This window comes from Cavia porcellus, unplaced genomic scaffold (assembly GCF_034190915.1).
Source record: "Cavia porcellus strain 051 isolate PalLab524CR breed Dunkin Hartley unplaced genomic scaffold, mCavPor4.1 scaffold_40, whole genome shotgun sequence".
In the NCBI taxonomy this organism is placed as follows: Eukaryota; Metazoa; Chordata; class Mammalia; order Rodentia; family Caviidae; genus Cavia; species Cavia porcellus.
In genome coordinates this window covers 410,438-437,988 of record NW_026947523.1, presented here as the reverse complement: position 1 = coordinate 437,988, position 27,551 = coordinate 410,438, and the positions used below count along the sequence as shown (strand labels likewise).

General features: G+C 56.0%; 1 protein-coding gene and 1 non-coding gene across 7 annotated transcripts; one reads left to right on the top strand and one right to left on the bottom strand.

The window, feature by feature from the left end:
- Nucleotides 1-58: 58 nt before the first annotated feature.
- Nucleotides 59-26,972, bottom strand: Sbf1 (SET binding factor 1). 6 transcript variants are annotated; one of them, XM_004999720.3, is made up of 42 exons: nucleotides 26,725-26,971; nucleotides 20,375-20,460; nucleotides 19,957-20,094; nucleotides 19,661-19,819; nucleotides 19,469-19,579; nucleotides 19,127-19,150; nucleotides 18,770-18,875; nucleotides 18,506-18,638; nucleotides 18,288-18,396; nucleotides 18,098-18,211; nucleotides 17,902-17,979; nucleotides 17,483-17,596; nucleotides 17,290-17,418; nucleotides 17,112-17,210; nucleotides 16,829-17,033; nucleotides 16,628-16,740; nucleotides 15,294-15,443; nucleotides 14,909-14,977; nucleotides 14,671-14,829; nucleotides 14,317-14,585; nucleotides 14,071-14,243; nucleotides 13,921-13,994; nucleotides 13,643-13,838; nucleotides 13,319-13,446; nucleotides 12,843-13,021; nucleotides 12,614-12,750; nucleotides 12,300-12,465; nucleotides 11,787-11,983; nucleotides 11,563-11,700; nucleotides 8,878-8,955; nucleotides 8,319-8,500; nucleotides 8,063-8,242; nucleotides 7,479-7,580; nucleotides 7,221-7,406; nucleotides 7,021-7,147; nucleotides 6,819-6,949; nucleotides 6,519-6,749; nucleotides 1,613-1,720; nucleotides 1,326-1,534; nucleotides 785-872; nucleotides 582-713; nucleotides 59-500 (listed from the first exon to the last, which is right to left on the bottom strand). In XM_004999720.3, the coding sequence occupies exons 1-42, from the start codon at nucleotides 26,777-26,779 to the stop codon at nucleotides 402-404; spliced, it is 5,661 nt and encodes a 1,886-aa protein (XP_004999777.1). In that variant the 5' UTR covers nucleotides 26,780-26,971; the 3' UTR covers nucleotides 59-401. The 6 variants fall into 6 exon arrangements, with proteins under 6 accessions (XP_004999777.1, XP_004999776.1, XP_004999778.1 ...); XM_004999719.4 differs by having other exon boundaries at nucleotides 12,300-12,507; nucleotides 26,725-26,970; XM_004999721.4 differs by lacking the exon at nucleotides 8,878-8,955 and having other exon boundaries at nucleotides 12,300-12,507; nucleotides 26,725-26,970.
- Trnaa-agc (transfer RNA alanine (anticodon AGC)) lies at nucleotides 5,143-5,214 on the top strand. Its single transcript has one exon. It is a non-coding gene; the product is annotated as a tRNA-Ala (tRNA).
- Nucleotides 26,973-27,551: the final 579 nt, after the last annotated feature.

Genomic DNA, 27,551 nt, shown 5'->3' with positions numbered 1-27,551 from the left:
CGTGTGGTGGGCCTGGGTGCCCTTGAGCAGGCCCTGGGCTGAGGCACGAACACAAGCACACTGTTAGTTCTCTTTATATAGACTCTTCTAGAAACTGTCTGTGGCTGGCCGGCCGGGGCCAGCACACAGGCAGAACTGGAGGGCTGGACTATTTACAGGCCCATCACAGGGCTGTACCATGGCCACGTCCCGGCACGGTGCTCAGCCATGACACCACAATAAGTTAGAGCCGGCCGGCCGGGCGGGCAGGCAGGCGGGGCGGGGGCTGTACACACAAGTGCTGGGGGCTTGGGGCCTCAATACTGTCGAGGGCCGGGGCTGTAAACATGGCCGGGGCGGCCTGCCCACCCCTAGTGGTCTGCAGTGACTGAAAGCAGAGCAGCCTGGGCGGGGCTGGGAGGTCAAGCGTCCGACAGGCAGCTCTGGATCCGGTCCACCCACTGCTGGGCTGAGGGCACGTCCTGGGCACAGAAGTTGTAAACACGACGCGTGGTCTTCACCTAGGAAAAGGTAGGTTGCTCTGTGCATGGCCCCCATGCTGCAGGCCCTTCCCTCCCACCTCCCAAGCCTGGATGGCTCACGTCAAAGAAGGCCTTCTCATCCACAGTCTTAGGGGCACCCATGGTGGGTGTGCCTGGCCCCACAGCCTCCACTTCCGCCAAGTCAATGGTACCCTTGCACTCTGTGTCCACACGATGGTCGTAGTAACGCAGCTGGAAGAGGGACATGAGTCAGGACTGCCCTGGCACTGTCAGTCTCCACCTCCCTGCCACCAGCTGCTCACCTGGTGCTTGGTCTTGTCCAGCACGAACCAGCGGGCCTTCCAGGGCTTCATGAAGGCCCCCTTCTTATACAGGGTGCCCTCGTAGGACCTGCACTTGCAGAGCCAGGACCGGGCCACCTCAGTGCCCAGCCTGGCTAAGGCCCAGCAGTCACCCTACCTGCTATCTTCACTGGGCAGGACCAAGGCTCCTGTCCCCCAGAACTGACCTAACAAGGCTACAGCCATGAAGCAGCCCTGGGCTTCAGGCCTGCGAGTCAGGGGCATCCTCCAGGAAAGAAATGAAAGCCATAACGAGAGATAGCAAGTCCCATGACACCAGAGCCTTGGGTCCCAGGGAAGCAGCCTCACACACAGGGCAGACACTCACAGAGAGGAGGGACATGTGGCATGCAGATTTGTGGGGTGACCACAAAGTGTGGAACTACCAAGCTCACTGGTACCTGCCCTACCCGATGAGCACGCCAGGACCCCGTCACTAGCTCCACATCTCAAGTCTTTCCAGCTATGAAATGACTGCAGTGGTGGGCAGCAGCCCTTGTACCTGTTCTCACTTTCGGCTGTCTGGAATTGGCTGTACAGGGTGCTGGTGCTTCGGCGGGCAGCCTGGCGGGCAGACGTGGTGGAGCTACTGCTCTGGTCACTGTCCAGGCTGAGACTCAGGGTAGAGCCCATAGGCCCCTCCTGTAGGTACACGCCTAGCGAGCGGCGGTGGTGAGGCACACTGGACACTAGCAGGGAGCTAGGAGTGCCCTGGGGCCAGAAGAGAGGGGCCTATGTCAGCTGACTCCTGGCAACATACTCAGCCCTGGCCCCACCTGCCCTACTCACACGTCCATCTGGCCGAACTTCTAGGCGCTGAGCGGCTTTCACACGGTCCCAGGTGTCCTTCCAGCGCTCAGGAGGTCGGCCTAGCTCTGTCTCCAGACGGTGTAGCTCCTGGGGAGAATCCATGAACATTCAGAAAAGCTACTCAAAAGAAAATACCCAACTGGGTGTGGTGGTACACACCTGTAATCCCAGTGGTGGGAAGGCAGAGGCAGGAGGATTGCCGCCATCAATGAGACCCTGTCTCAATTTATAAAAAAAAAAAAAAAAGAATCTAGAATGGAGCATGAAAAGACAAAAGAAAGGAAGATGTGGGAAAAATACAATGGAGAAAAAAACCCCTAAAATGTGTAATGAATACAGAAGGCAAGAGAGAGGACAGAAAAAAGGAAAAGGAAAAAAAAAAAAAAAAAAACCCAAAAAACCAATGTTGGGGGGAGCTAAAAAACTTTGCAAACCAAGGCATCAAACAACATAACGAAGTACTACTACATACTCCAAACAGGATAGGTTAAATATATAAATACACACACACACCAGTAAGGTGTAGCTCAGTGGTAGACCCTGGGCTCAATTCCCAGTACAAAAAAAAAAAATTAAGAAAGTAAAGAAAAAAAGATGATTCCCTCAAAAAAGCAACCTAAATCTATTACATCAGATGACTTCCAAACAGAACCATGGGTGGTGGCTTCTGCTTCCAGCCAAGTCAGACAAATTAGTCTCCACCCCTCCAGAAGCAAGCAGGTATGAGGCTGGGCAAGAACAGTAAGCAAAGCTGGGTGGAAGCACACTGCTGTACGCCCGGGCTCAGAAGGCTGAGGCAGAAGGACTGCCTTGAGTTTGATGCCAGCCTGGGCTGCACAGTGAATTCAAAGCCAGCCTGAACTACATAGCAAGACCTTGTCTCAAAAGAAAAGAAAAAGAAAAACAAGCCATCAATCGTTTCCAGCTGCCGGACAACTAGTAGTGAGTGGAGCACGAAGTGAGCATACAACGGACCCAACCATCTATCTGCCCAGAGTGCAAGGGCTGAGGGAGGCAGCCTGTTGAGCTGAGGTGGCAGAGACAAGGCTCAGGGTGCTGGGGCAAGGGGAGCTGCCAGGGCTGCGAGAGTGAGTACCACGGAGAAGCCCTAGAAACCACAGAGGCTGCCACAGCCTTTGGCCACAGTAAGTCTACCGAGGCAAAGCAAGGTGTCACAGGCCTGGCAGAAAACACCCAGAGAGAAGGCCTGTGAGGTTACACAGTGCTAGATGTCCAGACTGTACCCAGAGCAGTGAGACCTCACGGAAGACAGGACTCCAGAGAGGCCCTGCCTTTGCAGGACTCCCCCGTCACTGGAGTTCAGTTGCAGCAGACTTGCCACAAGCAAAAATAAACGCAAGATTTTTTTTTTTTTTTGTCTTTTTTTTCGTTTTTATTAGTACCAGGGATCGAACTCACGACTGCCTGTTTGCAAGGCAGGCGCTTATGCCGCTGAGCTAAATCCCCAGCCCCCAATAAACGCAAGATTTTAAAAGACAGCATAATACTGGTCCTCAACAATATACTGATTCACAATGTCCAGCTTACAATAAAAGATTAGAAGAGCAACAAAGGAAGGAAAAAGAACCAGACACACTCAAAATCTGTGTTGGAACAAATACACAAGAAATTTAAGTTATTATAAGCATGTTTCAAGACTTAAAGAAAAAAATTAACAGAATGGTTGAACAGATGGGGAAATCTCATAAAACTGTTTTTAAAAAAACAGGCCAACAAAGTGTGGTGCATATGCCTGTAATCTCAGCACTCCAGAGGCTGAGGCAGGAGGATCACCGAGTTTAAGGCCAGCATAGGCCACAAAGTGAGTTGAAGGCCAGGCTGAACTGCATGGTGAAACACTGTCTCAAAAAGACCAAAAAAAAGAGACAGAGACAGAACCCAGGCTACAGATGTAGTTCAGTGGTAGAGTGTTTGCTTAGCACGTGTGAGCCCCTGGGTTTAATCCCCAGCACCACATGCAAACAGAAATAATTTTGTTAAAAACGTGAATTTTGGGACCAGGGATTTAGCTTAGTGGCATAAATGCCTGCCTGGCAAGCTCATGAATTCAATCCCCGGTACCGTAAAAAACAACAAAAAAGCAAATTTTATGCATACATATAATCTTTGCATTCTGGAAGGCTGAGACAGAAGGATCACAAGTTTGAGCCCCGCCTGGACAACTCAAGTGACTTGGTAAGACCCTTATCTCAAATTAAAAGAGCTGGAGGTATGGTTCAGTACAAGTGAGCTGGGTTCAATCACAAATAGTGGGGAAAGAGAAAAAGATTGCAGAACTGAAAAGTGCAGCATTTGGGGGGTTTTTGAGACAGGATCTCACTATATAGTTCCAGCTGGCCTTGAACTCACTACATAGTCCAGACTGCTCTCAAACATGTGGCAATCCTGCTTCACTGTTACGGCTTGGGTCTAGATGTCCTCCCCCAAGGCCTCAAGTGGTCATAGGTGGGGCTTTTTCAGAGGTGGCCAGATCTAGACTGTGTGATTCTGGGATCGATTCATGTGCAATGCTAGGGTCAAGGGTGTGAGTGCTGCCCACCTTAAGTAGTCTGAGAAAGACACAAGACACAGAAAACTACGGTCGACCCTTGTTGTTTTGCCACCTTCTGCCTTCCACGAACTGTCTCTCCTCTGCAGTGCCTGTCTGCATCATCCTGCTTTGGGGTCAGCAGATTATGAACCAAAACCTCTACAAACTGTGAACCAAATAAACCTCTCCTCCTTTAACTTTGGGTGTTGGGCATTTTGTCTCAGCAATGAGAGAAAAGTAACTAAGACACTCAGTCTACTGAGTGCTGGGATTACAGACATCCACACTATGCTCACCTGAAAACTACAGTATCTGAGTTGAAAGAACAGAGAACTTGAATATAAGGCAACAGAAATCATCCAAAATGAACTGCAAAGAAAAAAAGAGATTGAAGAGCCGGGGGGCATGGTAGTGCATGCCTGTAATCCCAGCACTCAAGAGGCTGAGACACGAGGATCACTGCAAGTTCGAAACCAGCCTGGGCTACAAAGTGTGTTCAAGGCCAGCCTGAACTACATAGGGAGACCCTCTCTCCAAAAAAAAAAAGACATAGAATTTCTATCATCTGTGAGAATAACAGTCTTAGAAGGAAAAAAGGGAAAGATTGTATAGAGAAGAAAAAAATAAACTGAGAAGCCATAGTCTAAAATATATTAAAATGATCAGTGCACAGACAGAAGGAGTTTAAGGAGCCCCAAAGCGGGATGAATGCAAAAAGAGCTGCAACCAGGAAGAAGAGACAATTTTAGAGACTAAGAAAAAAGGGGATGTTATGTAGTGGATAAGGCTATGAACAGCTGAGCATGGTGGCACATGCCTGTAATCACAGGACTCGGGGAGCTAAGGCAAAAGGATTGCTGCCAGTTTGTGGCCAGTCTGGTACACAGAGCGAGTTCAAGGCCAGTCTGCCCTACTAAAGCAAAACAAAAACAAAAACGAAAAATACAACCACATGAGCTGGGGTGTAGCTCAGTGGCACAGCACCTGCCTAGCATGCATGAGGCCCTGGGTTCAATCCCCAGCACCACATACACACATATGCATGCAAGCATGCACATGGTAGTACACATCAGTAGTCCACACTACTCAAGAGGCTGAGATGGGAGGACTGTTTGAGTCCAGGAGATTGAGCCCAGCCTGGGCAACATAGTGAGAGTTACTGGGCTGGGGATTTAGCTCAGTGGCATAAGTGCTTGCCTGACAAGCGCAAAGTCGTAAGTTGGAAGCCCTGGTTGGATCTCTGGAATTCATGAGTTGGGATCCCCAAATAAATAAATAAATAAATAAATAAATAAATAAGGAGTTGAAAGAGAGAGGCCCACCTCCTTCTGAACACTCAGCCCATGTAAAAAACACCTGTGGTGGGGCCAGGATATACCTCCAAGGTGCAGCACCTGCTTGGCAAGTACAAGGTCCTGAGTTTGATTCCTGGTACTCACAAAGTAAATAAATAAATACCTTTATATATAATCACCATATATAAAATAAAAAAATACACGCACACACACAAACCACCTGTGGTGACAGCGCCCCAGTTCCTGCACTGGTTCAGCCATTATCTCCAACTGTCACCCAACCCTGGATGGCTCTCTGCCATCCTGTGGAAACCTGGTTCCTGAGGCTAAGCATGATGGCAGAGTGAAGGCCAACAAAGACCACAAGCTTCTCTCTTACAAGAGCTGCTGTTCACTTCAGAATACACAGGACACAGCCTCACAGAGATAAGCAATGGTTCCTGGGGAAACCCTGTCTTCCCTGCAGGCTGAGTCCACAGCAACCGCTAGAGCCTGCGAGGCCAGGTGCCGTGGGGTGTGGTTTTTCTCCTGAAAGTCCATGGTACTCCCGGTTTGGGAGGGTGCTCCAGGAGGGAATAAGGCACTTCTCAGGGGACCTTGAGTGAGTACTGAGAGGACAGAGCCTTGGTGCCACATCCACTCCTGCCACTGCCCTGTGCCATGATGTGATGCAGCCAAGAGAGGCCTCACCAAACACTGGGCTGATGCAGGTGCTGTGCCTTGGACTTCCCAGGTGGAGCAGCATGCATCTCTCTGCAGTAGTTAGCCTGTCCTTGCTATTTCATACAGTGACAAAAACTAACACAACTGTCAGAAGCACACATGCCCAGAGCAGAGCCATGTCCTAAGACCTGGGACTGGTGATGACAGCCTTCCTTCTGGGACTGTCTGCAACTCCACCTGGCATGGGGCATGGACCCAGGGGAGCCACAGCCACCCTAGCCTGCAAGTAACCAGACCAACAGCCCACAAGGCACCACTAGCATTTCGGCAAGGGGAAGGAGATGCCAGGCCAGGCCCTGCCCTGAGTAACGCGCACCTCTAGCAGGCGTGATATGGCATCGGGCTGCACTCGAGGGCGGCTGTCGTAGCATGGCCACACCACACGACGCCGGCTCTGCGGAGCACTCCCATCAGGCCGTTCGTCCTCTGAAGGCTCTGGAGGGCCCTGGGCCAGTTCCCAGTCATAGGGGGGCCCCTCAGCCAGCGTCTCCTCCGTGTAGAAATCCCACACCTTCAGGTTGGACACGTTGCTATAGGGCCGCAAGACCTAGGGGCAAGCCCAGTGTTACGAGGCCAGGCTGGACAGAAGCTGCCAGCCCACCAGGCCCCAGCTTACCTCTGCATCCTCAGGCGCATACATGTAATTGTAGAACACAGGAGTCCTCTTGCTCAGCCTGTCCACATACTCCCACACAGACCTGCATGCCAGCTGGCCCCTGCGCTCGCCCTTCTCCTCATACAACAGCCCTGCACAGAGGCAGCACTGAGCCTGAGCCGCTCCCACCACACATCCACCCGAGGCCCCCAAACCTACATACCCAGCTCAATGCGCTCATAGTCAGAGTCAAGCAGGAAGGTGCGGAAACGGCGGGATGCATGGTGGTAACCAAGAAACTTGAGGTAGAACTGGCTGAACTCAAACTCCATAGGGAACTGCAAGTGGACCTAAAGGCAGCAGGAGTCCAGAGGTCAGATCGGGGAGCATAGTCCAGGTCTGCCCACATGGCCATCTGCCCACCTGGTACACGCAGTCCAGGAACTGCAAGAAGACAGGCGTGAATCCACTGCTCTGTCCGGCCAGGGTATGGGCCCCACGGTAGCTGAAGCGATGCCCAAACGACAACCACTCCTTCTCTACCAGCAGGCGGAAGCCTTCCAGTGTGCGATAGAAGGGATCCGAGAGCAGCTGCACCAAGGATACCACCTGCAGCACCACCACTGGTCAGGATGGCACCCGAGGACCCTGCCCCACCCCATCTCTGCACCTGCCACGCACCTGAGTGGTGATGTCCCAGCCATCCTCCAGGCTCACTAGGACAGAGGAGCCCGCATCCAGGAGCCCCACTACCAGCACTGAGATCTCCAGCAGCTTGTGGATCTGAAGGACAGGCAGCCCTTGGACCCCATTCTGATTCAGCCTGACCCACACGATGCTGGCAGTGTCCACAGCACAGGGTCAACACGGCACTGGAGAGACACTTGCTGCCCATCATAGCCCACCCTCTCTGGGCCCCAGGACAAGGAAGTAGACTCAGATGTCCTCGAGAGTCATGGCAGCCCCAGCCCCAGCCCTCTGAAGCATACCACACACCAGTGAGGCGGTGTCAGCCCCTTACTCCATGAAAAGAGGCAACACGTCTGGAAGCCTCGTTTTGCATGTGACCAACCACTGCCTCCTGAGCCCCAGCTCACTGACCCATCCATCTTCCGCAACTACCACCCTTAGCTGCTTCCCAGGGACTGGGACCCATGGGGGAAGTGGCTGTCAGATCTTCGTGGTCCCCAGACTGTCAAATAAAGCCTTCCCCCAGCTTTAGCCTACCACCCAGGCAAGCAGTGGGGCAGGGGCCGGGCAGAAACCTGGATCAGCCACTCCGAATCCTCCAGTGAGCGCAGGAAGGAGGCCGGGCCAGGCTCAGTGGCGGGACAACCTGGCACACAGGCCTTCAGCAGCTTCTTGAAGCTGGCCTTCACCTGCCGGGCCTCAAACACCTCGATAGGCACCAGCTCCCACTGCTGCAGGGGATCCTGCCGCACACCCTAGAAGCCAGCCAGGCACTGTGAGCCATGCCAGTTAAACAGCCCCCACCTGGCCCCGGCCCTCTACCTTAGTCACCTTGAGCTGTGCTTTGTCCCCGATAATGTAGAGGGCTGCACGCTGGGGCCGCAGGAAGCCTGGGTCAGGAGGGGCCCCATTGGCCTGTGGGGGGCTCAACCCATCTCTGTTGGCTAGTCGGGAGCCTACATCAGTGCTGAGCCCACTGCTGCGTCCACTGGCCCGAACACTGCCCCACTTACCTGTAGAGGAGAGACCAGGTGAACTGCGGAGCAGGGCCAAGGCACCACTTACCTCAGGCTGGCCAGCCCAGCTTCCGGGGAGAGGGTTGAGCTCTGGGGCAGGGTGGGGTGGTTGACAGGCCCCAGCAGGACTGTGTAAGGGAGAAGGGCTGGACCACACCGGTGCTGAGATACGCCGGGGCGGCCCTATTAGTATCTGGGGCAGGACTGGGATGTCAGGCAGGTAAGTAACCGGCTAGAGAAAGAATCAGTTATGTTGGTCTGTCATAGGGGGGCCGTTAGTGTCAGGTGTGCAGGGAGACATTAGTGACCAAGACAACTCAGTTCACGCTGGGGGCCATCAGCGCCAGGTGAGAGAGGAGCCCCTGGTACGGTACCTCGGGGCGCAGTCCGTCTGGAGGCCGAGGCCGCCATGGGGTTGGACAGCGTGGTGACCCTGGCTCTGGGGCTGGGCACTGGGGGCACAGCAGAAAGAAGTCTCAGGCCTGGCCCCAGGCCCGTGGGAACCTACAGGCCAGGGGTTCCCACCAAGACCCCTCACTTAACCCCTGGAGCCAAGAAAAGTCAGGGCAAGCCTCTAATCTTGGGAGATGAAGAGCCTTATCTGGTCTAGACGAGGATCATCCTGCCCCAGTGGCCAGGCTACAGGGCTCCATGCATTAGGAGACTGGGGGTTCCGAGACTGGGCTCTCCTCCCAGTGCCCCCTCTCTTCCCACACACAACAGCTCTGAGCAACCTTGTCTTCAAGTCCCTCCCTGAGGGACCTGTCCTTCCCAGACTCTTCCCCCTTGGCTCAGGGAAGTCCCATCATGCAGGCACCACTCAGAAGTACTCTCAACAGGGCCTACACCAAGCTGCACAGGACACAGCAACAGGGGGCACCTGAGAGGCAGAGGCCAGAAAAGGAGGCTTAGAAGCTTCCTGAAGAGGGAGGAAGACCAGACCAGAAGGATGGTGTAGTTCAGTCCAGGATGGACAGACTTACAGGGGTCACGTTGGGCACACTTACAGGCGGGGGTGACGCAGCCTGGAGGCCTGGCCACGAGGCCTGAGCACGGAGGCAGCTGGGTCACAGCGGAAGTCTTGGTACCAGCCCACCTCAGGCTTACCTATGCAGAGGCCTTGCGCAGGACAGAGAGGGGTGCAAGGCAATGTCCCTATTCACTGTGGCAGTCATCACAGGCCAAGTACAAGAAAAGCCTGCCACACACCACTGAGACAGCTCTCAAGGACAGTTGCGGAGGCAGTACCAGAAGTAGGCAGTAGTCAGGGACACTCAGGACATGGCTACCTACTGGCACCAGTCAGGATTTTGGCAGCAGAGAGAGTGCTTACACAACACACTCAATAGTACAGAAAGTAGGTATTCCCAAAGGAAAAGTATGGCAGGGCCAGAGTTAACTGTCACTGATGACCACGAGGGCTTACTGCCCTGGTCCTCGCCCCAGGGCCCAGAAAATGGTGACAAGGACCCAGGTGCTATGAGGAACACTGCTGAGCACAGATGAGACCACGTGCTCAACAGGAAGCAAGGAGTCCCAGGCAGAGGGGACAGCAGATGGTGCAGACAAGGACTGTAGATCTTTGTGGTCAGCCAGGGTGGACACAGCAGACAGATTCAGTGGCACCCTGGCTGCAGGATGGCTCTGCTATGGGAGATGCTACTAGCACCTGTGCACCCCACTCTGTTCCCAGAGGAAAACACACCCCATGAAGTCAAGGGGGAGAGGGCAAGGAGCTAAGAATGAATGCCCGACACAGTGTCATCACCTTCCGAACACCAGAATCAGCCAGGACAGCCCCAGCTTTGTGTGCAAATGGCTCACATCCCACACAGTCCCTAGGTGGGTACTGCTACCACCAACAGCACCCAGGACAGGCTGGGTACATGAACCTGGGCTCTACAGGCCCAATAAGGAAGCTCCCAGATCACTTATCCGGTACTGAGACGTGACACAAACACATCCCACACATATAGGTGACACATGGCTCCTGATGTGCCAGCAAGATCCAGGGCCCAAGAACCAACATCCCAGCAACCCCAAGACCCTAGCATCTAAGAGCTGGGGCAAAAGGGCCAGTCAGACAGAGACCAGGAACCAGGAAAGAACAGAGAAGCAGATGTGGCTAGACTAGGGGAGTCAGATGTTGGAGATGGGGTGAAGATGGGATCAGGTAGGGGAAAGGGGCCAGTCAGGGCTGGCCAGGGGGCAGACAAGAGAAGCAACTGCCTTGGAAGGAGAGTTCCAAGAAGGAAGGTCATGTCCTGCTCCAACCCAACCCTCCTTCTCTTCCCTATAGAGCTACCCACATGGCCCTCAGGCCCTGGGTCACACTACCTGCCTGGAAGCTTCTCCCTGTGCCCAGCCCCCAGGACTCACCTCCCACCCACCACTGCACATCAGCAGTCTGCCCAGCATGAACACAATACCACATACTCTCAGCACTGACAAGCCTGGGGTCAGCACAGAGACATGACCCAGCCCAGAGTCAGTGCACAGCACACACTTGACCTCCTGGCCCGGCATTTCATTTGCAGAAAGCAACAGTGGACCCCTACCCCACAGGGACAGAAAGCACTCCACAATTACAATGATGGCCAGGAGACCTGTGGGCACCTCATGGGCGCAGTGTGGGGAACAAGCTGCCAGGGCCATCTGGCAGTGCATGGGAAGGAATGACAGCAGCAGTGAAAGCAGCACGAAGAGACGAGGACAGAGGCCGAGCCGTGGCCGGAACAGTGAGAAGGGATTAGGAGGGGAGGTCGGGATGCTCGGAGCTGCCACCAGCATCCAACAACACTGCCGCTGGGGGAGCTGCAGCTTAGGAAAGGCGAGGAGGTGGACAGACTGCGGTCACAGCAGGCAGGACCCTGGAATACTCACCTGGTCTAGGCAGGGTTCCCATCCTCCCCACAGTGCCGAGAGGGCCCTGTCCTCTTCCCAACCCACTCATCCCTGTCCAAGCTCACTTCTGCCCCTCACTGTCCATCACAAGTGCTATCATAGTCCCCTAAGTCTTCCTCGACCCATGCCCGCCTGTTGCCACCGAGTATTCTCACCATGACTGCCCATGTGGGCCGAGGAAAAGCCACTGAGCGTGTTGCGTCCCGAGGCATCAGCGTAGCGGGGCATGGAGCTGACAACAGCCTGCAGGTACTTCTCCTGCTCCACGCTGCTGGAGTCTGCCTGTGACTGGCCTAGGCGAGGGGCAGGAGTTGGAGGGGCTGGAGTGGGGAGGGCATGGGAAGTTGAGGGGGGTCCGGGCAGAAGCCAGGAAGGGTACCTGGAGAAGGTGCATTCTGGGCCTTGAAGAGGCCAACAACACCCTTGCCATGCAGGCCCCCAGAGCGCAGAAGCACAGCCTTGGAGTGCCCACTGCGCCAGCAGACCACAGGGAAGCGGTTCTGGCGGTAACAGCGGGACACGCGCTGCAGGGCGTTGTCCTGGATGCTCTGGGGAACGATCAGCAGCCCTGGGTAGCTGTAGAAAGTAGGGATTTTGTGAGGGCAACTCCAAGCCCTTGCCCTTGTGCCCACCTGAGGGACTCAGACAGCAAAGAAAGAGGAGTGTAAGGTGGCAGCAACAAAAGACGCAAGTTCATGGCTCTCAGCACAAGAAGATCAAAAGTACTTCTAAGACTCTGGTGCTCAGCCAGGTGCCCCTGCCAAGACCTGTAGCCTCTTTGCTGACCCACAAGCCATGGCCAGGCCCACAGCAAGCACGGGAGGTACACAAGCACTGCTCGACCCCACGCAGCCCTGCCTGCATCCTCCTGGCACATCCTGGCAGTCCTCACCTGCGACAGATGGCGTACATGCGATTGACTGGGGAGATGCGGAAGGGCTCAGACTTGACCCGGCTCAGGCTGCTGCTCAGGGTACCCAGGCCCAGGCGCTGGTAGTCACGGCAACATGCCCGTTCCACCAGGCTGCTCATGGTCATTCGGTCGGAGGGCTTCAGGGCTGAGGACGGAGTCAGTGTGCTGGGCTCCACCTCCTCTGACACTGTGCAGGCACACAGGGGTCACTGCCCGAAGACTACTTAGCCCACCTGTCCTCCTCGGGGTCGTGCCTGATGGAGACTACTTGGGGTCCCCCTATCCACACTCACCTGAGATCTCGTCCTCCTGGTCCTCAGGGGGCATCTGGCCATGGTGATCCCAGTCTGGGGGGTTGTACTTCTTTCGAGTGACATGCTGCCGCCCCATGGTCTTCTTGGCATTCTTCACCAGGTTCCGGGACAGGGTTCTAGGTGCAAAGGGTCCACAGAAGTAAAAGGAGATGCTGGCCAAGCACACATCCAGTACCAGCCGCCCTGACCCCGAGGCCTAGTCCATTACTTGAGGGAAGGGCCCTTGTCTTTGGCAATGCGGGCTGGCCTGCCAGGCGTGTGGGCGGAGCCCAGGCTGAATGCAAACGTGCCCCTTATGTCCTGTGGGTACCGCAGCTTGTGCAGTTGCTTGCGGAAGAGTTCAGCACTGTCGGACCCCACCTCCTCATCAAAGGCCATTTTCAGCAGCTGTGACAGACAGACAGACAGACAGACAGACAGCATCATGGTGTGAGTGATCAGCAGCCTGCTCCCCACTGCAATGCTGTGAGCACCCAGGCCCCCTTCTCATAGCAGCCAGGCCACAGAAGCCTTAGGGAAGGCCTGGTGCCCATGTTAATTCATGATGTATAAACAGGGAAATTTCAGTGGCTAGCAACTCAGCTTGCACAGCACACCCAAGACAAGGACTCGAGGCTTAGCCCTCCAAGGGGACAGCAGACTCAAAACTGGAGGTGAAATGGGAAGAGGCCCCACACCACCAACCTGGAATGTGCAGGAACGCAGCTGCAGTCCATCCTGCAGGAGCTGGTCCACAGGCGTCTGGACACTGATGCGCTTCTCCTTGGTCAATGCAGCCAATGGGAAGGAGCGGACCACCACCTGTTCCCCCACTTATAACAGGCCAAGTCAGTCAGCAAGAGGGAAGGGAAGTGGAGTGGTCACAGACCTCAGGGCCTAGTTATAGGGGTTCTGAGTGGGTGGGGAAGGACCAGCCAAGAGCCCTGAGGAAAGGGAAGGAGAGGTAAGGAAGCCCCTTCTAAAGAACTAGTAGGGAGAGGAGGGCCAGATAGGGGTCCGAAGGCTTACCCAGGGGGTCAGTGGGCATCCCTGTGAAGATGACTCGGTATGTGGTGAGGAAGACAGCACCCTCCGCTGGGAGCAATGCAGGGCCTCCTCCACTGCCCCCTGTGCCCTCTTCACGGCCATCTGGCAGCAGGTAAACTCGCAGGCCATCCAGGACACACTCCTCTCCAGGCAACAGGCGAGGCCGGAGCAGCTTGGGCTATTCAGACACAAGCAGGGCCTCAGGACACAGCGTAAGCTCTCTGGCACGCACACCCACAGCCTGCCAGGTCCCTGCTCACCTTCTGGATGGGAGGCAGCCTCTTGCTCTCACGGTGCACGGCCTCTAGGGTCTCAATATGCATCTGCACGATATCTAAGGGACAGCAACTCTCATGCCAAGCCCCTGCTGCTGCCTGCCTAGGAAATGCTCCCATGCCCAGAGTCCATACCTGGTACCATGACATGCAGCCCCTTGAGATGCTCGCTGGTGACCCCACTCTCTGTGCAGACCTTGTCCACAAAGCGGTTGATGAAACGGACCACGGCCCCAGCCACGTCACAGGTCTCTGCGTCCTCAAAGCCACTTTCCGTGTCATAGCTCTCAGCCACACTGCCCGCCATGCTGGCCAGGGAGGAGGTAGGCTCAGGCCCTGCCTCTTTTAAGACCCCCCCAGTGCACCCAGGCCCCGCCCCACCTGTTGGTGACCAGGCTGTTGCTGGCGCTCTCCAGGTCCCCTAGCCCTGCCCGTTCCCGCAGAAGACGACTCTTGCTGCTGTCCAGAGGCAGCAGGAGGTAGCTCATGCGGTTGGCATAATGGATGGCCTGGCTGAACACAGTGCTCTCCTCCTTCTGCACCAGCTCCTGCTGCTTCTCTCGGCTCAGGGTTGGCCACAGGCGCCGTTGCTCTGAAGCCACATCCAGGGCAGAGCGCTCGTCCTCCTGAGCTGACACCTCCCCAGCCTCCTGCCAGGGTGTATGGTAAGCCAACCGCGACTACTCGGTCAACCAGGGCTAACCAATTCCACCCAGACCAGAGAACCCTGAGCACCTGGGAGGCGGCTCTGTCTTCAGAGGGCTCCAGGTAGAGGGCCCGAATATGGGTCTGCACGTCTCCATAGAACATGGCCTCCCAGAACTGTGGGGTACTCCACACCACATGCTCCTGCACACAGCTGTATGCAAACTGCGTCACCCCTGGGCTCAGCTTCTGCAGAAGCAAACTGGGGAGGTCACTTGGATGCAGCCAGTTAGGTAGCAGGGAAGAAGCTGAGGGACCCTATACTTACCCGGCAGAAGGCAGTGACCAGGGGCAGCAGAGCAGCTGCGATGCCGTGCTCATCCAGGGAAGTACAGTCCTGTGGGCAGAGCCAAAGCCTGTGGGGACCCCCTCTCCTCCAACACTGCCCACCTCTAGGTATCCCTGTGGCCACCACCTCCCACCATGGTCACCCGAAGCCACTGGCTTTAACTACCCAAGGTTGGAGGAGTCTTCCAGGAGGACTCTCCCCACTTCCCCGTCACTCCCTACAGAGCCAAACCCCATCCCATGGGCACAGCGATCACCCTCTGTAGCCCTCTCCACTCCCCCTGAAGACCACAGGAAGTCTCAGGGAACTCCTGCCCACCCCCACATGCCACAGCACTGCAGGACAGGGCCTAAGTTGACCTCACCTGCAGGCAGCAGTTCATCATGCGGACGACAAAGTCAAACTGCTGATGGTCCAGAACTGCCCGGTTCTGTTGCACATGAACATGCAGCTCCTGGGCTAGGCAGCGGCGGGCAGCACGCCCCTTCAGAGCCCTGAGCACAGCTGGGAGCAGCTACAGGCAAGGCAAGGCAAGGGGACATGGGCTGAGGGTCTCTACCAGGAGGCAAGGGCGAGAATGCAACAGGTTGCAGGAGCCCAGAGTCCAGTTCCAAACATAGAGGAGGAGACCAAAGCCACAGGGGTCTGGTGTGCCTAGGTACTGGGCTTCACTGACCCAGCAACTCCACATGAGGACAGGGACGTGTGACGCTCAAGCCAGCCCTTGAGGGCCAAGTCACTTGGCCTACAGGCTTGAGGAGCACAGATGTCACATAGCAGGCCACAGGAGGGCTGTTATAAAACCACAGGGAACCCCATGGGGACACAAGCCAGACAAGGAAAGAATGAGACTCAAACTGGCTGCCACAAAGGGACCTGTGGTTACATGAATACCCTGAAAGCCAGGAAAATTGCAGAATTGAGTTCTGATTTCTATAAACTAAAAAAAAAAAACACAGAACATATAGGTCTACACTCTTTTGTGATAAGGATGCAAGAGAAACTTAATAATGAAAATCTTTAAAGTCTTCTAATTTACTTATTCTTTCATTCAGTATTGATGGTTAAGCCAAAGCCATTACCACTCAGCTATATTCCCAAAAAAAATTTTTTGGAGGGTATCTCACGATGTAGCCCAGGCTGGCCTTGAACTCACTATGTAGCCAAAGTTGGCCTCTAACTCCAAGCAATCCCCTGCCTCAGCCTCCCTAGTACTGGGATTACATGTGTGTACCACCATCTCCAGCTGGCCTTTTACAATTTGAGACAAAGTCTCCGGGCTGGAGGTTTAGCTCAGCGGCATAAGTGCCTGCCTTGGAAGCAGGCAAGTCGTGAGTTCAATCCCCAGTACCAATAAAAACAAAAAAGACAAAAAAAAAAAAAAAAAAAGTCTCACTAAATTGCTAAATTGCCCAGGGCTCAAACTTGCCATCCTCTTGCCTCAATCTCCCACCTCAGTGCTAGGATCAGAGACACATGCCATCACACCCAGCTGAAGTCTTATGATTTCTAAAAACTGATGCCACCCCCTCACAAAACATTCCCAGAAAGCCTGTCTTGCTGCCCACTAGGCTCAAGATAGGAGACTCAGTGTCTACCCCACAGTGTCTATAGCACTTGAGGGCTTGTCCTCTAGCCCTAAGCCCCTCTGAACGCTGCTGGCTGGCCCCAGACCAGAGGCTGCCCTTCATGCCTCACCTTCTTGGCCTCAAGCATCTTCCCCTCAAACACGTATGAGATGCAGTTCCGTACCACCTCCAGCCGCCGGGCACTGTTGACATGTGGCCCACTGCACCGCTCTAGTATGGCCGCTGAGGAGACAGGACATGCTCACCCCAACCTGACACCATGTCCATCCTGGGCCAAGCCTGAGGCCTATTCTCCCCCCTCATTACGCACTCATGGGGGGTCCTGAGGGTACAGTGGTCCTCCTCTCGGCCTTCACAGCTGGGGGTGTACCCTGCATTTTGGCCGCAGCCTGGTCCACAATCCACTGCACGGTACCCTCATCTAGCCGGGGAAAGGGTCGGGGTGCCCGCCGCAGATGACTGGCCTCGCCTGGCCTCTGCACCTTGTGCATTGCCACAGCAGGGTACGGGTTCTCCTGGGGGCAAACAGACAGGCGATAGCTAGAGGGCAGGGACTAAGGTAACCACACCTCCCTTTACACTACCTGCCTTACATTCTTATAGAGCTGCTCTGCCAGTTCCTGGACATGACGCAGGACACGCTGGGGCTGGTTCTCATCTGCACGCATCCGTGCCACCTCGTGGGCCACGAGCTGGGAAGGGTGGGCAGGAGACAGCGTGAGAGGGGGAAATGGGAGGGGGGGAAGGGGCAGGCAGGGACAAGGGGCGTACCTCATCAAACAGGTCTGTGGGGCGGTAAGGCACCCCACGCTCTGACACGAAGCCTGCAAAGGCCATGCCTTCCAGCACCTTCATCAGGAAGTCGTCCTCTACCAGCCCACGCTGGCCCAAGAAGGCTGCCTGAGAGAATGCCAGGAGGTCGGTCCTGAGGGTTGCAGGGCCCCACCCCCACCCGGCAGCCTACCTTGTGGAAGCGAATGACAGGCTCAGGGTGGATGCGCACGATGTGCAGGCACCAGCGGTAGCCCTGCAGGAGCTGAGCGAAGAGCCGCAGGAAGACAGCACGTAGCTCCTTGTCCTGGAGCAGTCAGCATAGTGAGCGCCAGGCCCACTACTGCCTAGCCCACCCCGGGTCGGGAGTGGGCTCCTCAGCATCCCTTTCCACCCCTCCTGCCACCCCCACAGCCGAATGACTCCTGCCCACAGCCTTGGCTCTTCTAGTGTACCACCCCAAATCTGATGCCTATAGCAGCTGCTCTGCTCCCAAGCTCCTTCTGCCTGTGCCAGCTCGAGGCCAGCCTGCAGGGGGCTTCAGGGAGCTCCCACCACCCACCCTGCAGCAGAGCTAAATGAGCCGCCAAAAGGAGCATCAACAAACCCCACCTGCATCTTCAGGGAAGAAGTGGACACTGTGGGAGGGGGGAAGGCAAGGTCAGCCAGCTCCAGCTCCGGATCCAGGACCTGCGGAAACAGGGGCGAGAGGGATGTGAAGTTACACAGCCAGCCTCAGCTTTGTTTGCCGCTGGGCAATGGCTCCCAAAGGCCTGAGCTCCAGCCACACCCTGGCCCCTGGCCTCACCATACTCAGAATGCTGTGGGTCTGGCTCTGCAGTGGCTCTGGGAGGGGTGGAATGTGAACACACTCAGGGACAGCCACTGTCCCTCCATCTAGGTCAGCAACAATCACGTCCAGCTGTGAACCAAAGGCAGCAAGTGGTCAGAGACCTGCAGGCTTGGGCAGCAAGGCAGACACACACCATATCCCTTACCAGTTCCTGGGTCTCTGCCTGGAAGGCGGCATTGACCCCAATGATGAAGGGCGTAGGTGTGCTGAGGACCTCCAGTAGCTGAGCCGGCAAGATGGGTACATAGGTGAAGCTGCAGCAGGCCCCAGAGGACACAGTGAGCCCTGGAGGGCAGGGCCAGAGGGTAGGGCCGGGCAGAGAAGCCAGGAAAGGCCAGGCGGAGGGTCTGGACAGAGAGGCACCTGTATCTGAGAGGGAAGAGCAGAGCTAGGAGGCCCCTGCAGGCATCTGCAAGCCGCTGGTAGCTTCGCGACAGGAAGAGAACCTTGTGCTCCGTGAGGGCGGCACAGAACAGAGACAGCACGTTGGTGATGCCTGGGGGAAGAGGGAAGAGATGGTATGGGCTCTGCATGTGCTCCCCAGGCACACACTAAAAACCTACACTTCCACTCTCCAGCCATGGACAGGAAGTGGGGAGGAGGGGCAAGGAAGACAAGTGGGCTCACCCAACTGGCGGAAGAGCAAGGCCACACTGCAGCGGCTAACAGGCAGCGAGTCGGCCAGTGGGGTCTGAATGACCTGTCGGTCACCAGCTCCCAAAGAAATGGTTCTCTGTGGAAAGAAAAGGGTCAGAGCTCAGCAGCTTAACAAAACATGAGTCAGCCCAGAGCTCAATGGCCCCAGGCAGGCCCTGGTATATGACAGACCCCAAGATGGGACTGGCTGGGATGGCTGGAGGGAAAGGCCACACCCTGCCTCTGCTGGCTGAGTGGTGCTGCAGAGAAAACTCAGGGCAGGGGTGGCTGCCTCTGACCTGGGGCGGGGCAGGGCCTGGTTGGACAGAAGAAACAAAGGGTCCATACCGCTCCTTCCTCAACAGAGTCCAGCTGCACAGGACAGACAGGCAAAAGGACACACAGTTAGACACCCCGGCACAGACAGCACACAGCAAGGAGCAGACAGATAAGCAGACACAACATCCAGAGACAGGATGTACCCAAGGATCGATAAGACGGGAATGAAAGATGCCAGCCCAAAGGAGCAGGTATGAGAGTGAAAGCAGTGAGCAGACAGGGCCGAGATGACAACTCTGAGAGCAGAAGGGGAGCGCCCAAGGCTCCGGGCCCACCCCCATGACCACACCAGGACCTGTGACCACGGGGGTGGGGGTGTATGGGGGGGTGTTATCTGTCGCCAAGACCCACCTGTGAGCCCCCGGGCAAGGGGACAGTACATGTCAGCAGATTCCCAATCACATTCTCCAGGCACACATTCAGGCCCTCCACGTGGATGGTATAAATGAGCCCGAGACTGTTCTACAGTGAGCAGACAGGATGGACAGTCAGCTGACAGGGGCACCTTGTGTCTTGCCTCACCATCATAGTATCCCTGCTCACCCTGAACACTTCCGTGTGGTCCAGTCTCGATACCAGCACTAGAGTCTTCGGAGCGAAGAGCTGACCAGGCAGGGTTGCAGCTGCAGGTGACAGCTGCCCCTGGCCTCCCTCGGGTGCCTCCTCCTCCCTCTCCGAGGCATCCTCAGTGCCCAGTGCTTCCTGCAGACAGAAGCCCAGGTGGAGGACAAGGCCAACTAAAACAGACATGGGCTTGATGCACTGAGGCCTCCACCAGGTGGGAGACATTCCCAGAACAGAGGGAGCTTCCACACACTACACCCCAGAGCCCAGCTGACCTGTGTGGGTTCCGCTGGCTCCCAGAAGGTCAAGCAGGCGCAATAGTGCCGCTCAGAGTTTATGTCAGTGAGGACAGCAACAAAGAAGGTTGGTGGGTTCCTCTCAGGACACAGCTGCCACCCACTGGGCTGACAAAACTGCAGGAGGACTGCACAGTCAGCCAAGTGCACTCACACTGCAGCAGCAGAGGATACCCCACCTTACCTGCCCTCAAGATACCAGGGCTTGAGGGCAATGGCTCACAGACAAAAGCCTATGTGAGACACCTCAGCTTCTGGGCTTAGGCCCCTCCAGGCGAAAGGAGCAAGAGCCTCTGACCTCACCACCAAGAGCAAATGAGAGCACATGGACACCAAATACCCAGCCATCCCCACCCACCACAAGTCTGAGGCCCTGGCACCGGCTTTTCCCACTCACCAGCTCAATGCCCTGGGGGAAGGGGTTGTCTTCCCAGTCTTTCTCAGGAAATCGCTGCAGGATCTGGCCCTGGCCTTCCCCACTCCCTGAGAACAAGAGCAAGGGGTCAGAGCATCTTCCATACCCCACTGGCCCAGGCATCATGGTCCAGAATAGAAATGTACCCCATCTTCTGGTACCAGATCAGCCTGAGCTCCCAGACCCACCATCATTTCCCTGAAAATGGGTTATAGTTTGTATCCAGGCGTCCCCCCAAAGCCTCAAGCAGCCGTAAGTGGGGTTTTTTTCAGACATGGCTGGCTCTAGAAAGTATAATGCTGAGACCAATTCATGGTACAATGCTAGAGTCAAGGGCACTAGGGTAATGGGTGTATTATCCATCCTAATAGCCAGGATAAGATAAAAGGGTCATCCCTTGTTGCTTTGCTCCTGCCTACCATGAACTGTTTCTCCTCTGCAATGCTCCTCTGTCGTGCCATCCTGCCTTGGAGCCATCTGATTATGGAACGAAACCTCTACAAACTGTGACTTACAATAAACCTTTCCTCCCTTAACTTGTGGATGCTGGGTATTTTGTCGCAGCCTTGAAAAAGTAACTAAGACAATGGCTCTGGGTAGAGAGGCCACTAGGCAACTGTAGATCTCCAGTAGCACAGGGCAGAGAACAGCGCCCAGGTCTCTCCAAGTTCTCTGTTCTTCCCTTTACCCCAGACCCTTGCCAGAGCCCTCCTCTTACCTGCCAGGCCAATCTCTTGAAGCATGGAGCCCTTCCATGGGGGTGGGTAGCAATTTGGCTGAGCCATACCCCTTGGCATCTGCCCCCATGGCCAGAGCCCCAGTGTGGGCCCTTAGCCTGACAACCCTCACAGCCTACCAGGCAGGGAACACTGCACAGACAAGAGGGAATATCCAGTGTACAGGACGTACTTGGGCATACTAGAGCTCCTTGTCACCTATCCACCTGGGGCCACACTGAGGGTGCTTAGGACACTTTTTATGGCTTGCAGTTCAAGTGGCCTTGGTCCCCTTGTGTGTGCAGCTGGGGGACCACCCAAGCCCATGGCACCTGACTCAAGAGACAGATCTCAGCACAGGTTTCAGAAGACAATATTCTCAAGTGCCTGCCCTGGCAGTTCCACAGTCCCCAAGTGCCCTGTGGCCTGCACTCCCTCACTACCAAGGCCAGGGCACTGCTTGCAAGTCCAGCCCACACCAATGGGGCATAGGCTCTGCCCATGGGTCACCTACTTCAGGGCCAAATCAGGAAGCATGATGTGAGCCACCACAGGAACAGGGGGAGCCAGGACCCAGCTCTTGCCAAGTGACTGCTCCATTTCGTACCAAACTCATGAGAAAGAGCTGGGTATGGTGGGAAAGACAAAGGCCTATGATGCTCACTTCCTAAAGAATCATGTCTACCATTCCCTGCTTAGACCAGCAGAAGCAGCAGAGGCAGGCAGAAAGGGGAGGATGTTCAACATAAAGCTTCTCCGTGGACCCCACTGAGTCCCAGGAAGCTGCCTTACATACAGCTTTTTTTAGACCTACCCAGCCAGCCCGCCTGACAGGCAAGCTGACCCCAACAGAAAAGCAGAGGCAGAGGCAGAGCAACCAGGGCTCTGGGATCATGGAGGCAGAGCCCAAGACAGCACCAGACAGGTTGCTGCTGCCCTGGAGGTGGCGGGGCGATGAGGGGCCAACTCTGACTCACAAAACCTCAGCTTCCTGCTCCCTTCCCCCCACACCACTGCTGCCTTCAGGGTGGCAGGCAGCAGATATGGAGGGACAGGTGTCTGCCCACCTACACGCACCCACACATTTGCCTGCCCCACCAAGACAAAGCCCCCAGGGGCAGGCTGAGGCCATGCACACTCCTAGAGCGTGGCTCCTCCCCCACCCCGCCCACTCCACCAAGGGCCTCCTTGTGCTCAGTCCCAAACCACCATCTGGGCCCAGCCCTGGCTGGCACCCAGGGCTCACCCAGTTCTTGCCACGAGGCAGCAGGCAGAGGAAGGAAGAGGGGGTGTGATGATAGGGAGAGCAGCCTCGGCTCTGCAGCCTCTCCCAAGGCCAGGTTGGGTAAGGGTCTCCCAAGGGCTGCTCTCAGCAGACTCACCCACCAGGGGACTGCACCCACCATCCCTTCCCCATCCCATTCATCTCTGCCACAGGTTCGTGTGTCCCCCAGCCTCATGAGGGAATATGGGTGGCTCAACCTGGCAAGCACCTCATGAGCGCCTTCCCTGTGCCTCTTGTGTTCCCTCCTTGGGAAGCTCTCCGCATGACCCCAGAGCAGGATTCTTGGGACTTCCTTTCTCTTCTACAGCCCTCCCCATCCCACAACTGGTGCACCTGTCCAAAAGCACTGTGCCCCACATAAACCACAGACTAATTAGGGCCTGCCGAATGCATACAGTTGGCTACATGACCATCTTCCTGACACCCAGCCCTACTCACACCCCACAAGCAAACAGGTTCCTCGGAAGTACAGAGCAGCTTTTGGAGCCTCAGGCTTTACCAGGACCTGGGGCACTCCTGAGACAGGCATACCATAAACAGGCCTTACAGCTCTGGCCCTTTCTGAGACCATGGCCTGCAACTCAGCTCTGTACCGTCAGGGGCCAGGCTGCAACTTGGTTGTGCCCTTTATAGAGTAAAGAGGTTCTGCCAAGTCTCGTCAGTGTCCCCCACCCACTCAAACCCTACAGTTACTAAGGTGATCTGCAATGAGGAACCGAGCTCGTAACCCCACAGATGTAGACAGGAAGGAGGACACACTCCCCTCCCTGCCCCACAGTGCAAGACTAACCCCATCAGCACAGCTATGCATCATGGGGCAGTCGCTACTCTTTGGTGGCCCAAGGCAGAGGGTACCTTGGTCACCTGAGGGATATTCCTTCTATTCTTGAACCAGGGGTTGAGGGAAGCGCTCGAGGGCACTCCTCAGTGAGAACCTCTTCCACCTGTCAGCCTCGTGCAGGCTGCAGGCCTGAAGGCAAGGCTGGCCAGTAGAGAAAACAGACCATAAGTTCTGTCATCTGCTGGCAGCACCCCATCCACAATGCCAGGCTCTGATGCCTGGAGAGCTGGCCCAGACCAGCGTGCCAGTGTGTGCTGGGAAGAGGCCTAGGAAGGCATCCTCCTCTAGCCAGCCCACCGTACACCCACCGTGCACACTAGACAGTTTGGCCAGCTTCTGTCTGGGATAAGCCCAGCTATAATAAGGACAAGGAAAGAAGGACAGCACCTCCTGCTGCTCCACCTCAACATACAGGCATGCTGCCCCAAGCCAGCCACAAGAGGGGACAAGCAGAAGGGGCTCCCAGGTTCTTCCCTCACCATTCCTAACCTGTCCCCACCCTACAGTCAGCCCACAGCAGCTCGGAGCCAGGCCTTGGACCCCAGATGGGGGTTGGGAGGCAATGTCAGCCATCCCAAACAGCCCCAACCTGCTCCTGAGGAAAGGCAGGCACATGGGTGGGGACAGTAGATGGGGCCCAAGAATGTGGCCAGCTCATCACCCAATACTGAAAGAGGCCAGGCCATAGGATGGCAGGTGTTTTTCTCAGATGCTGGGGGGTCCAATCTCTTTCTCCCAGTGGCAGCAAGGAGGTTGCCAGGCAGCTCTAAGCCAGGTCTAGGTCAGGTCAGGTGCCTTTCTTGCTCCCAAAGATATCTTAGTACTGGTCAAACTGCACTACATCAGCTAACCTCTGTTGGAAGCTGGGCAGGGGTAATCCCTCTAGTTTTCACTAGCCCCAGAGCCAGGCCCAGCTGGTACCTTCTGAGGTAAAAGAGTGGCACCACAGCCCAAGCATTCTCCTTCCTCAGTACCCCGTCCAACCTCCCCAGAGGTTGCCAGCTGGTAACCACTAGCAACCACGATGCTGCCTCAGACAAGACTTCTAAACCGAAGAGCTGAGATACATGCATCCAGAGAGTCTAGGGAGGATCTTCAAATCCAGCTAAAGCTATATCCCCACTCAATATCCCTCAACCAAAAAGCCCCTGCATAGCTGCTCCACCCTTGCAGGCCTGACAAACAGCCCTTCCCCTCCTGCAGAGGCACCTGGAGCCATCTGTTCCTGGAAGTGTTCACACACCTGCTGCCTTCTAAGATCTCACATGTGTGTGTCCACATCCTCACATAGGCTAGGTTATCATGACTTGTCCCAGTTCCAGATGAGGAAACTGAGACACCAAGAGCTGATCAACAGCCCAAGATCACAGAGATATAGGGTAGCAAAGCAGAAACAACTGGTTCCCCCACCCTGTATACCTCTGCTTCAGGCACCTTTTGGTTGATCCCATCTCTACCCCCAGCCTACCGATTAGCTCTGTATTCATCCCATGGTCAGGGTCCCAAGCTGTAGCTTGTTCCTCTCGGGGATAGTTAAGGCCTTGTGATAAATGCCTAAGGTTGAGTGACCAGACAGCAGCTGACAGCTGCAATCCCAGAAGGCAGTGGTTTGCAGGCTCCTTGGTGCCCCTCCACTCAGTGGTGGGCAGCATAGGAGTCACTCCTTCAGGGGAGTGGGTACCCTGGGCCACAGTCTTCTATCCTATTTTGCTCAGAAGCCACAAGACCAGAGGTGCCTGGCCCTCATGTGGCTCCAAAACTGAACACAGCCACAGCCAGCTTCTTAGGAAGCCCACCCATGCTTGCTTTCATCCTCCTCCTCCTCCGAGTGTTCTGTTCCTTAAGCCTCTGCCTCAGAGCCCAGCCCAAGGTCACTCACCCTCAAGCAGCTCTCAGCCAGCCCTGTTTCCCTGGATATGTATGCAGCTTTCTGACCCAGGTGCTATGGCCTCACTGCCACATGTTCCTGAGCAGACAGTGCCCCTTGTGAGGGCCAATAAAACACTGATGTCAGGCCCACTGTGCAAAGAGGACAGGGGGCTAATGACAATGTTTTACCTTTAAGAACTCTCTCTGAAGGGAAAGACATGCTCATGCCAGAACCATAAAAAACATGTGTGTGTGTGTGTGTGTGTGTGTGTGTGTGTACACATACCTGGACAGATGAAAGCAGAAAGAAGAAAAGTGCTGAGTGAGAAGACAGAAGTATGATCTGGAGTTGAAAAAGATGCTGAGGAGACTTCAGAAAATGTGCAGGGTCCAGGAGGTGGACACCACACAAGGAGACAGTCAAGCAAAGGCTCAGCAAGAAGATAAAGAAAAGAAAAAGTTGGATAGTGACAGTGGTACCTGGACTGATAAAAAGAATAGGACTGAGGGACATAGCTCAGAGATTGAGTGCTCATTTTGAATATATGAAGCCCTGGGTTTGATTCTCCAACACTATAGGCATAAAGAAAGGAGTGTGAAGATGCAAGGAAAAAAAAAAGAAGCAGGATAACGGGGTAGGGAGGACTCAACTTGACCTCCAAGAATTAAGAGCTAACCCTGGCCTCACCACATGGCTGCCCCCAACGACACATTTCCCCATTGCAACCGCGACTGGATGGCTAGGGTCCGAGTCCCAACCAGTTCAGACTTGCACCCGATTCTGCTCTACAGATGAGGGCAATATCAAGACAACCCTAGTGGGCTGCTAGAAGTGAGATCATAGGAAGGGCTGTGCAGGGCCTGGCACACTGAGCACGCTCATCAATACCCCAACACCACTGTCTCCAAGCTGAGCTGATGTCATCATCAGGCTCTGCTTTCTCTACCCCACCTCCCAAGGATTCTCAGATACAGATGCTGACCCCAGACCTGGGACCTCCTGGACACTGGCTCCCAAGACCACACTGATCCCTCACTCAGGGCTTGGCCTGCAGGGTCTGGACAGGTAGGCCTACTGCCAAGAAGGCTCTTCTCTGGTCCAAACACATGTGAAATACTTCGAGGATGATTTCTAAGTCAAATATTACCTCTCTATGAAGTAACTCCTGAACTCCACCTCCTCTGCACCTTACCAAGTCAACCTGAGACTCAGACTCAAGCCCGGTGCAGAGGAGGGGCTGGCAAAAGACCCCTGGCCTCGAAGCTCAGCATCACCTCACAGCAGGCGGCCAAGAGGAGAAGCGCCCATCCCATCCAACTGCGAGTGGGTGAGGCTGCGCAACCCCAGGCCCTGTCACCTCCCACCTCTCATCTTCCACCTCCGGGCTGCGGTAACGCGCCCCTGCCCACCTCCGCCCCGGACAGGTAACCGGGAGCGGCCCTCGCACAGGCCCAGCGCCCGAATCTTTGAGGGCGCCCTTGGCGCCCAGTTCCGTGCCCGGTCTCTGACACAGTCGCCCGGCGCCCAGGCCTATCCCTCCGCGCCTGGCTCTTCACCCGCCCTCGGTCCGCCGAAGCCTTGCCCCGTCCCAGACCCTCAGCGCTCCTCCGCGGCACTCACCGCGCGGGTGCGGCCCGAATGCCACCAGCACAAAATAATCCGCGAGCCGTGCCATAACGAGAGGCGCGGGGCAGCCCGAGGGGCGCGGGCGGGCACCGCGGCTCGGGAACTCGGGGGAGGCGCGCTCATGGCCCGGCCCCGGCCCTGGGCCGCGCACCCCGGGCACCCCAGGCCCGTTCAGGCGCGGCGCTGGGTAAGGTTCCCGCCGCCATCTTCCCAGCCAGCCGGCCCGCCCGGACGCGTCGTGCGCCTGCGCGCCCTTCCCCGCCCCTGCATGGGCGGAGTTTTGGGGAAAGACGCGTATCATTGGTCTACCCTGAGAGGGGCGGGTACAACGAGCACCTCCCCCGCCCAGCTCCTCAAACCCTAGGCCCCACCCTCTGGCGTGTGACGCAGATGGCAACTCCTGCAGGGCAGTAAGCCTCCCTAGGGCGGCGGTGGGGTATACCGTGTGAGCGGACCTGCACCTGGGCGGGCGTCGCCCTGGGTACTGTGGCATCTGGGCGGAGAGAAGCCTTAGCTCCGCCCTAGAGCTCCCAGCCTGGGGATTGTAGATAAATTGTAGATGAGGTCCCTGGACTCCTATGCTGTCAAGGGGGAAGAGCATGATGGCCCGGGCCCTGCCCACTCGGTTACTAAATTGGAAGACATTGCATCCGGCCAGGATTGTCGCCACGAGGATGCCAGCCTGGCACTGGAGGACAAGAGAATGCCCAGGCCCTGTTCTTAGGGCTTCCAGTCCTGGGAGGGCTCGGGCTGCGTAGGAGTCCCGTCTCTGTGCGGCAGAACATTCAATAGACTAGAAGTGCTGCAAGTCCAAGTGTGAA

What these genes read in the sequence shown, in the direction of transcription:
- Sbf1 (XM_004999719.4), bottom strand. Translation starts at nt 26,779, where the DNA reads ATGGCACGGCTCGCGGATTATTTTGTGCTGGTGGCATTCGGGCCGCAC. An exon ending in TGATGAACTGCTGCCTGCAG is followed by an intron (nt 14,978 to 15,293) that starts GTGAGGTCAACT and finishes CTCTGCCCACAG; the next exon opens with GACTGTACTTCCCTGGATGA. An exon ending in CCAGAATGCACCTTCTCCAG is followed by an intron (nt 11,701 to 11,786) that starts GTACCCTTCCTG and finishes CCCCTCGCCTAG; the next exon opens with GCCAGTCACAGGCAGACTCC.